General features: G+C 29.7%; 1 protein-coding gene across 1 annotated transcript; it reads left to right on the top strand.

Annotated features, from left to right (window-relative positions):
- The first annotated feature begins 6,019 nt into the window (after window positions 1–6,019).
- Window positions 6,020–7,229, top strand: LOC149147692 (uncharacterized). Its single transcript, XM_089440968.1, has 2 exons — window positions 6,020–6,778; window positions 7,036–7,229. The coding sequence occupies exon 1, from the start codon at window positions 6,074–6,076 to the stop codon at window positions 6,734–6,736; it is 663 nt and encodes a 220-aa protein (XP_089297094.1). The 5' UTR covers window positions 6,020–6,073; the 3' UTR covers window positions 6,737–6,778; window positions 7,036–7,229.
- Window positions 7,230–11,517: the final 4,288 nt, after the last annotated feature.

The raw sequence follows: 11,517 nt of genomic DNA, 5'->3' as shown, positions 1-11,517 counted from the left end.
GATAAATTTTCATGGAAAACAAGATTGATAAACTCTGACGCAAAACATAACGTAATTGTGAGTTAATTAAAACATAACTTAGGTGTGACTTAATTAAATGCATGGGCGCTATCAACCTAGAAAAATAATATTTACTTTAATCCTTCTCTAAGCATCGAGTAATTTTCTCTCGTCTCCTGGGACATCACTAAAAAGAGGCTAACATGTATCGTCTCCTGGGACATCACTAAAAAGAGGCTAACATGTATCTAAAGTTGTCCGACAGAAGATATATAAAAATGGCTACAGACCCCAAAGTTTATCCTAAGGTTACTGTGTTGCCAAATACTCACAGGTCCCTCACAGGTCCCTCTTATTGTAAGGAAAGTTTGTAGTTTAGGAAGGTCACGTATAGAAATTCAACGACTGGCTACAGACCCCATAAGTTTATCCTAAGGTTACTGTGTTGCCAAATACTCACAGGTCCCTCTTATTGTAAGGAAAGTTTGTAGTTTAGGAAGGTCACGTATAGAAATTCAACGACTAGTCAAATGTATTGCCCAATTGATAATTTAGTTGAATGGAACTTCTAATTTTTATTACCAGAGATATTATGTGTAGTTTGAACTAAATGGAACTTCTAATTTTTATTATCAGAGATATTATGTGTAGTTTGATTTTTTTTCTGATGTAATAATAAATCTATGCCTTGTACTATTTTGAACCATAGTGTAATGTATATGTAGTTTTTTAGTTGCTTTTTAAAAAGTCAGTTGAAGTAACTTTTTCTCATTAGCATATTTTCTCTATTTTGAGACAGGAACTTGTGACACAAATAATGTAAATAATTCAATTCCAGAATGAGAAAATTCATTTGGGTGTTGGGTGGTTTTAAACTTGGGTTCCAATAGAATTGAAGGTTCACAACATATTGAAATATACATTGGCTGGAACTTGGATTGGAGATTAGTGTTCACACTTTTTAAGCTATTTTATTTTTACCTTTAGGAAATACTATATAGTTGAAAATACTAATTAGGTTTGGAAGTATACCATAAAATGATTGACCAGTTTTATAATTACCATAATTTTTTAGAGAAGTCATACAAAATAGTTGTAACCTATTGTTTCAAATTCTATAATAATGAAAATAAAGTAGACGCGGCTTTACAAGAGGTAATCATTAATTCAAACTATGGCTTAGTAATCTATTTGTTGAGGGGAAAGAGAATTAATTTTTGCATCCTTGTACTTTTTATAGTAGAATTTATTACAATAATTGATGCCTCAATATTCAATTAATCTTAACCATCCACAAATTTGATCTCAATTGCATATGTATTAAAATAATGATAAGAATTAAACAACTACTTAATGGTTACTCTTTTCTTCCAAGAATAAAATATTTCATTATTCACTAGAATTGGAAAACAAACTTCTCCTTCTCATGACTAATAGTTCCATTCACTATGGTGATACCTTAACCTATCCATTCAAAAATCATAGGGAAATTTTCCAATCATAGGACATTTTCAACTTTATTATTTTAACCATTCTACCTGGGTGGTTAAAATATTTAAAAATAATAAAGTTCAAATTAAAATTGATAAAAATTGGAAGAACATTAAACATTACATTAAGAAAGATTTTAATAATGACTAAAAGAAATAATAATAAAAAATTTGTATCTAATTAATGAAGAACAAATTAAAATAAAATAAAATAGTAATAAAATTAAAATTAAAATAATAATCATACAAAATATGTGAAATTTTTTTTTTTGCTTCTCATAAATATGTGAAATATTTTAACATAATTATGTTATTGAAGGCTAATTTTTTAATCAAGTCATTATTGGTGAAGGGTTAATTTGTTAAGAGAACATCATTTTTGAAGACAAAAATTTTAAACATAATGTTTTTCTGATAGAAAACATAAAGACCCAAAATGTTTTTCTGACAGAAAACATAAAGACCCAAAATGTCAAAAAATATTGGTAGGTAAAGAGAAATCCAAATTCCAACCCTCTATATGGGGCAATTACATTTTCCCTTTTCATTTTCAGTAAGATATAGTTTTCCTTGTTTTCCTTTTTCCTTTTTACTAAAATATATTTTTTTAATAGTAACCATTATTTTCGTCATAACTACTATTATTATTTTTCAAAATAAATCAAAACTTTAAGTCAAATTTTATTAACAAAGTTATTTTAAATAATGAAATCACATTTATAACATAATTTTAATTAAAATTACCAAATAAATAAACTAATCACTTCAAATGTTGTTTATCCCAATAATTGAGATGAAAGAATAAAGCAATAATTTAAATGACTTTAATTTTAAATTATCAAAAAATCAAATTTTTTTAATGATAATTTTATTTTATAAATTAAAAGTTTATGAAAAATTACATTATAAAAATTATAATATAATTTTAATTAAAATTACCAAATAAATGAGTCACTTCAAATGGTGCTCCTCCTAGGATGAAAGAATAAGATGATAACTTAAATGATTAATTTTAAATTATTAAAAATTAATTTTTTAATAATAGTTTTATTTTATAGATTAAAAATTTAGGAGAAGTTTCATAAAAGGTTTTTGGTTTTTTATGTGATATATATTTTTTTTTATTTTTTTAATAAAATATTTCTTTTGAAAAATAAATTTATGAAATATTTAAATTGTAAATTATATAATTCAAACAAGTGCATTTATAAAAAAAAATAAAAAATTTATTTAACTTTTCTAAATAAATTTTCTAATAACTTTTATGAGAAATCCAGTGGGAAAGTAAAATGTGTATACAATCAAAATGTCCCATAACAATATTTATTTTCTATAGAATTTAAAAACCAATAAGCCATTAAAACACTCTATACCATCAAAATGTCTCATAGCAATGTATGTTTCTATAGCATTTAAAAACCATAAGTTTAGTGAGAAATCCTATACCATCAAAATGTCTCATAGCAATGTCTATTTCTATAGCATATAAATACCATCACTTTTGTGAGAAATTTAATAAAAAAACTAGAACAGTCTATACAATGACAAAATATCCCATAACACTGACTATTTCTATACAATTTAAAAACTATAAATTCTGCATTATGCTGTCAAATTCAAACCAAGCAACCAACATGTCTAACTGGTTAGACTGGAGCGACTTGGAATACAATAGCCAGTAAAATAATAATAATTTCACTTTATGTCCACTAATCAAAACGCAGTGCATGCCATTTTAAAAGGTACTAATCAAAACGCAGTGCATGCCATTTTAAAAGGTTACGCAAAACTTTTAGCGTCAACATTATCGTGACAACCATAAGATAACATTATCACGGTGTCGCATGTGCTGAGATGACTGCCCATATCGGAGAATGTTGTTTTAACTTAGAAGACAGATTAATAATTCTCCTTCAAACTTTTATTTATGAGAAAACTATAGATATTCAATGTGTAACAACATGGTATTGTAAAAAATAACTTCAAAGTGTTGGTATTGGATAGCCTTATGAAATATTATTATTTTTTAATTAAAAAACATAAAAATTATTTTAATCAAAATAAAAATTATTGTACAAATAATCTATAAAATTAATAAATAAATAAATTTAAAATTTAGATAATTAGTAAATAAATTTAATTTAAATAAATTTAAATTTTATTAGAAAATTAAGTATTTATTTAATTAGTGAAAATATTAATTATGATTTTATTTTTTATTTTTTATTTTTCAATAATTTGATTTAATTAAAAATAATAAAATTTTACATATATATTTATATTTGAAATTAAATTAAGTAATTGTTTAATCAAACTATATTTATTTGGAAAATTTAAAATATTGGATAATTTATTTATAAAATTTAATTAATTAATAAATAATTTTAATTTAAGTTTTATTAAAAAATTAGGTATTTATTTAATTATTAAAATCATTAATGATAGATTTTTTTTTTAAAGAATTTTGTTTAACTAAATATAATACAAATAATAAGAATTTCAAATATACATTTATATATTTGAAATTAAACTAAGTAACTGTTTCGATTGGATTTAATGCTGAAAGTTAAAGAGTTTTCTTATCATTAGACAATTTTGAATCCTTTAGATTGTTTAGTTTGAAATGACCAGAAAATAAACTCAAGATAGTGGGAAGGAGAGATCACTTTAAAAGTTGGTGTGAACTAAATATAATGCAATCTCCAAATAAAATTATAAATGAAGAATATCAAATGGAAAAATTAAAATTATGAAAAATATAAAGTTTATTAGACTATAACATTAAAAAATTACAAAACTTTACAAAATTACTACTTATTTTAAATCAAGTATAGACTATAAAAACTTAAAATTTCTCATAAATACTTAATTGTTTAAACATTTTTCACACCATAAAATAAATTTACAATCCAAAGAAGTTTATAAAACTTATCCAGATATATAAATAGACAACTTGGTGTTCATATTTTTTGAATTTTAAATAGTAGTATAAACAATTTGGTTTCCTATTTTTTAAATTCTAAATCGATATCATCTTATTTTTACTTAATTTTTTTTTTTTTTTAAATTAAACCATAATCATAATTATTTATATCACTTCCAAAAATGTGTTTTTTTAATAATTATTCCAAAAATATTGACAAAGTATAAATTTCTTACCTTTTCTAATGATCTATATTTATATCATAATCATTTAGTCTAATTCTGATTAAATTAGATAAAACATTCTTTTTAAATTACATAAAACATTTATGTTCCTCCTCTTTACGATATTTGCGATCTTGGTCATAAAATTAAAATTTTAAATATATGTAGTTATATTCCACAATTGCGATCTTGGTCATAAAGCTTTAATCATATGTTGTCTGAATTTTTGACCGGAGAACCCACAGTAATGGAATTTTTACACCAACTTTTCGAATCCCAAATAAGATCCATCATATGTTGTCTTTTATATTATCAATATATCTCACTTTAAACATATGTAGTCTTTGATATTATATCTACATTTTAATCTCAACATCTTTGATAATTTCAAAAATCTGCGTATCTATATTTATAATCGCGTTGTCTACGGATGGTGTGGTTGTCTAATTTCAAAAAAAAATTGTATTATTTTTTTAATGGTCTAAATTAATTGAATACAATCAAAAATCCTGAAACACTCACAATTTTAAAACTTAACAATTTTATTAAAAGTCCTAAAACATTTAAAATTTTAAATCTTAACAACTCTAACCAATTTTTTTTTGAACTTTTTACATAATTTTTTCAAAATCCTACTCTTATATTCCGGATAAAATTATAGCCGGCATTTACAAGTGATACTCCAAATGTTGAACTCTTATTGGAAATTTTTATTTCTTCCTATGTACAAGGTATGTTAAAAAATCATCTTTGTCCTTCTCGGCGAATATGTCAACTTGGGCAAAGGCAATTTTCCTCTTCGTTTTCCACACTGAACTTCATATTTTCAGATTCGTTGTTAGATGTCTGTGGCTGTCACGGTGATTTTAATGTCCAGCTGTCTATTTGTAAGATGTAGATGTGTAGATAGCCTTTTTGACTTAGATAAGGCTGGAAATTCTTAAATTATTATAAAAAACTATTTATTTTATTTTTAAAAGCTTCGGAAGCGCTGATCGCTGCACATGCAATTGCCTACCTACAAGATCATCCGAATAGCGAATGAATTGCAAAAGGAAAAATATATAGTCTGGTAATGCGTCCAGATGGAAACGCGAAAAAATAAAGTGGAAAACTCTGAAAGGGTCTATGACTGAAAATAAAGGCACGTGAAGCAGGTAACCACTTGCACACGACTTTCAGACCTCCAGGAAAGGTTTCTGGACATTTACCAACTTTACTTTTAAATTCATTTAAATAGTAACACAATGTGCAGGAATGTGATGTGACAGGCAAACCCGCTTTACAAGATTATTAAATACCACGTTCCATCCGGAAACTTCTCATCGAACATCCTCATCCCCTAAACCTCTCTCGACTGCTATAAATATCAATCATATGTGACAATATTATACGACCCAGTGCGGCTTCTCGATCTCTCTACTGCCGAAAAAAGGATGAGTAGTCTTGCAGGGATGTCTTTCATCTCCAAGTTATTGCTTCTTTTCATTGCTGGTAGCATTTGTGCTGCAGATCCATCAGCTGCTTCATACTATAAATCCCCACCGCCGAAGCCATACCTTTACAAATCTCCTCCCCCTCCCTCTCACATTCCATCTCCAATCTATAATAAGCCGCCCCCTGCACCCACACCCAAGCCCCCAGTAGTGGAGAAACCACCACCGGTACATAGCAAACCTCCTCCTAAGGCGGTGCCAGTTTCTCCACCATACAAGTACAAATCTCCACCTCCTCCCAAACCAACTCCTGCTCCATATGCCAAGCCTCCACCAGTGGAGAAGCCCCTTCCTCCCCCTTCACCACCAAAATCATGGCCAACTCCTCTTCCTCCCCACCATGAACACCATGAGCACCATGAACACCACGAGCACCATAAACACCATAAACCTTCTCCAGTGACCAAACCACCGAAAGCTGCTCCATCTCCACCAGAAAAACCATACGGCTACAAATCTCCACCTCCCCCAACTTACGTAGTAAGTCCCACTCCTCCCAAAGCAGTACCTACATTTCCCCCTCCGCATCCTAAACCACCAGTGTACCCCTCACCACCTGCACATCACTACTCGTACAAGTCGCCTCCTCCGCCACCATATTAGATTCTGCAAAGCAATTCTGGAGCATCGTTGCGTACTGATAGGGTAAGTTACTGTTCTTTATAAGTATTATTTGATAGATCTTACATATTTCTCCATGATATATGGTTTCATGCCCTTCTGTTAAATGTTTCTGTCTACAAGGGTTGATTATTCCAAACAAGTTTGTATGCTTTACTCCTGCTACTGTAGATTATTGTTTGCATTATAATTATATATTTCTGGATGTGTGATATAGATTAACTTCATTGCAGTCATTTGTTTCATCTACAGCTTATCACATGTGTGTATTTTACTTGCAGATGAATAGAGATTAGAGAGGAACGCCATGAGGAAGATCGATATATTACTCTAGCTGTAGACGCTGTTGAGCAGCTGAGTGCTGAGTTGGATCTCTTCCTCAAATTTGTCTTTGATCTCATTTTTCTATTACTGTAATAATTTCGTGTGATCGTTATCAGAATATAATAAAACCATCTGATGATGTGAGAAAATATATATGGTTCCTTTCAGCAGCCAAATAGTTTCGTATTTTATTGAATTAAGTAAAAAGGTTTAGGATTTTATTGATTTAAGGTTTACGGTTTCGTGATCTCAAGGGAAAAAATCACTAAAATAAAACATAGTGACGTATACTTATTCAAAGCAAAGGTTCGCATATATTCTCCCATGGGCCCTGATTTCTATTTTCAATTGCACGTTAATATTTACTACCAGTGGTTATTGACTGAAAATATAAATTATTGTTGAGTTGAGCAGCGTATTAGTGGTTGTTGACTGAAAATATAAATTATTGTGCAGCGAAAGTATAATTTGTTAATATAACATAAAGATCTTTTTGGGAAATATTTATAGAGTAATAATAATCCTTAAATTTATTATTTAAGGGAGATTTACAACAACTAATTCACATGTATATATTATTTAATGATTCAATTCATTGTTTATTTGTTTTTAAGTTTTTTTTATTGCTTTTACAAGTTTATAGGGGTAAATTTTTTTACCTAAAATAAAAAGGTTTCTTTTATATGTTTTTTCCAAAAACTGAGATTAAGAAAAACAAACTAAACGGAAGGAACCTAATTTTGCTATTATCTCAAGAATATAGAGAAATAGTTAGCAACTTTTAACAATCTTTGCCTTTAACAACAATTTACCAGATATATCATGTCCAAAATATTCATCACCTTCCTTGCAAGCCAGGAGAAGCTATGCACCATTTTAGCTTCTATGACAAGAGTAGTTTTGTGAAAATGTCTTCACAATTTTGTTTTGTATGGACTTTTTCGAGCCAGCACTGAGCCACTTTCATCAATAACCTATCTTACAAAATGGTATTTCACAGGTATATGTTTTGCATTACTATGATAAGCTAGATTCCTTGTCAAATGAATAACAATTTGACTATCACAAAATGCTTTCATCTTGTCTTGCATTCTTCCAAACTCACCAGAAAATGTTTTAACCAAATTGCCTCTTTGCAAGCATGTAAGACAACAATGTATTCTTCCTTACTAGTGGATAAAGTGACTATGTTCTAAAGCTTTGACATCCAACTAATAACTCCACCTGCAAGAGTAAAAACATATCCAGAAGTGGATCTCCTCTTGTCCAAGTCACCTACAAAATATGAATCAACATAAACATAGAGATAATCACTACTACCGTGATAGGTAATACAGTAATTATTTGTGCCTTTAAGATATCGAAGCACTAATTTCACTGCTGCTCAATGCTCTTTACCTGGATTTTCCATGTATCTACTGACAACACCAGTTATAACTCCACCGGCAAGAGTACAAACATATTTAGAAATGGATCTCCTCTTGTCCAAGTCACTTGCAAAATATCAATCAACACAACCACAAACATAATCACTACTACCATTATAGGTAATACAATAATTACTTCTGCCTATAAGATACTAAATCAACCATTTCACTGCTACCCAATGCTCTTTATCTGGATTTGCCATGTATCTACTCACAACATCAATTGCATGTGAAATATCTAACCTTCTACTAACCATCACATACATTAACTGTCCTACTACATTAGCATATGGTACACGAGACATATACTCTTTTTCTTCATCATTACTAGGACACAAACTTGAAGAAAGCTTGAAATGGGAAGCTAAAGGGATTTGAACAAGTTGCAAATTATTCACAACAAATCTCAGAAATATTTTCTCCAAATACTTCTCTTGCGATAAGAATAACTTACCATTTTCCCTATCTTTGTGTATCTCCGTGCCCAAGATTTGTTTTTCTACTCCAAGATCCTTCATTTTGAAAGTGCTAGCCAACTAAGTCTTTAACCAATTGATCTCAACCATGTTTTTTCTTACTACAAGCATATCATCAACATGTAACACCAAAATAACGAATATGCCATTTTCCAACTTTTGAAAGTTAACAAAATGATCATACTCACTTCTAGTAAAATTGTAGCTCATAATGAAGGAATCAAACTTCTTGTTCCATTGCCTGGGAGACTACTTTAGTACATACAGTGATGTCTTGAGTTTGAAAACAAGCCTCTTGTTGTGATTTTGAACAAACCCTTCTGGTTGTTCCATATATATATCCTCATCCAAATCTCCATGTATGAATGTTGTTATAACATCTAGTTGCTCTAACTCGAGATCAATTAATGCAACTAATGCTAACACAACTCTAATTGAACAAGATTAAAAACTCATGAAAAAATCCCATGGAAATCAATACCTTCCTTTTGAGAATATCCTTTTGTAACCAGTCTTGCTTTGTACTTCTGAACAATATCATCAACTCCTTTCTTCAATTTGTAAACCCACTTGCAACCGACAACTTTCTTGTCCTTAGGAAGTTCCACCATATCCCATGTTTTATTTCTTTGTAAGGCATCCATTTCCTCTTTCATTGCTACCTTCCATTTATCACTATCAGACACTTCCATTGCTTATTGATAACAACTAGATTCTCCATCATTAGCAATTAAAGCAACAAATGTAGCAAAATCATCATACCTTTTAGGAAAAGATATGATCCGTGTAGACCTTCGTAAAATGTGTTGTGGTATTTCCTCATTTTCCCCAGAAATTTATGTATCCACATCTGCTTATGTAGGATTTTTTATTCACATCTTCATGATAATCCTCCCTTGAAGATGATTGAGTTTCCAATTTAACTCATTGAATCTGTTGTAATTTTTCTTGTTTCATTTCACCATCTACATCTGATTTCATGAATGATGATTCATCAAATTTCACATCTTTTTTAATGATGATTTTGTTGGTAGTAGGATCCCACAATCTATATCCCTTAACTCCATCACCACATCCAACAAAGATTAGTATTTTTGAATTTGGATCTAACTTAGAATGCTAATTCTTTTAAATAAGAGCATAGGAATCACAACAAAAAATTTAAGATTTGAATAATCAAAAGGTTGACACATCCATACCTCTTCTCAAATATTATAGTTAATTGCAGTTGGTGGTGATTGATTTACTAGATAAAATGCAGTAAGAATTGCATTTGCCCACAATTCCTACAACAACTTGGAGTTACTCAGCATACTCCTTGCTCTCTCTAGAAGAGTCATATTCATGCATTCAAAAAAACCATTTTGTTGAGGAGTATAAACTGTGGTTTTATGTATTTTGATCCCAGCTTCATTGAAATAATTTTTGAATTCCTTTGAAGTAAACTCTCTTCCATTGCCAATTCTCAAACATTTAATTGACCTGCTAGTTCTATTTTCAACCAAAGCTCTATACTGCTCAAAAGCATTAAATACATCAGCTTTCTTGTTTCAGTAAATAGATCCACACTTTCCAAGAGTAATTATATATAAATGTTACAAAATATGAAAATCCTCCAAAAGAGACTTTAGGAGATGGTCCCCAAATATCTGAATGGATGTAATCAAGGATAACTTTACTAACATGTTTTCCTGTATTAAATTTATGTCTAGATTTCTTTCCATAAAAACAATGCTCACATAAATTCGAATTCAGAGATTTCAAGTTTGGAAGTAACTAACAATCAACCAATACCTTCAACCCTTTCTTGCTCATATGACCCAAGTGTTAACGCCATAAAAAAGTAGGGTCACTTGCACCTTCAGATGCTACTATTGCACATTCTATTTATGTCCTTCCTTCGAGCCTATAAAGGTTCCCAAACGATTTATCCTTCATGACTACCAAGGTTCCTTTCGTCACCTTCATAACTCCACCTTGAATTGTACATTTATAACAAGTAGAACCTAACACTCCCAAAAATATTAAGTTCCTTCTAAGCTCAGGAACATGCCTCACCTCTGTTAACATTCTAAAAATACCATCATACATTTTAATCCTAATACTAACAATCCCAAGAGTTTTTCATGTAACATCATTACCCATGAAAATCACATCGTCATCAATAGACTGGTATGAAGAGAACCAATTCCTATGAAGACACATATGATGCAAAGCACCAGAATATAGAAACCAATTATGATGATGTTGAGAAATGGTAGAAGTGGACAATACCTCATCAAAAATACAAGCACTTGTTTCAATTGAATTATCTTCCTTTATAGAGTCCTTTTAGCATCTTATTCCTTTCTTTTCCAACAATCCTTCTTAATATGTGCTGATCTGTTACAATACCAACACTTCAACTTCATCTTCTTGCCTCTTGACTTCGATCTTGATATGTCTCTTGAAATCTAATATTTTTCTTTTGATCGACCTATTGCTACCATTGCTTATGTTGTTGAGGTTTCAAGGCTAGATTTTTGTTAAGTTTCCT

Source organism: Pinus tabuliformis, chromosome 9 (genome assembly GCF_031772625.1).
Source record: "Pinus tabuliformis cultivar Carrire ecotype Pingquan chromosome 9, CPIR1, whole genome shotgun sequence".
In the NCBI taxonomy this organism is placed as follows: domain Eukaryota; kingdom Viridiplantae; phylum Streptophyta; class Pinopsida; order Pinales; family Pinaceae; genus Pinus; species Pinus tabuliformis.
The sequence above is the reverse complement of the archived record's forward strand: the minus strand, read 5'-3'. Positions and strand labels throughout refer to the sequence as shown.

What these genes read in the sequence shown, in the direction of transcription:
- LOC149147692 (XM_089440968.1), top strand. Translation starts at nt 6,074, where the DNA reads ATGAGTAGTCTTGCAGGGATGTCTTTCATCTCCAAGTTATTGCTTCTT.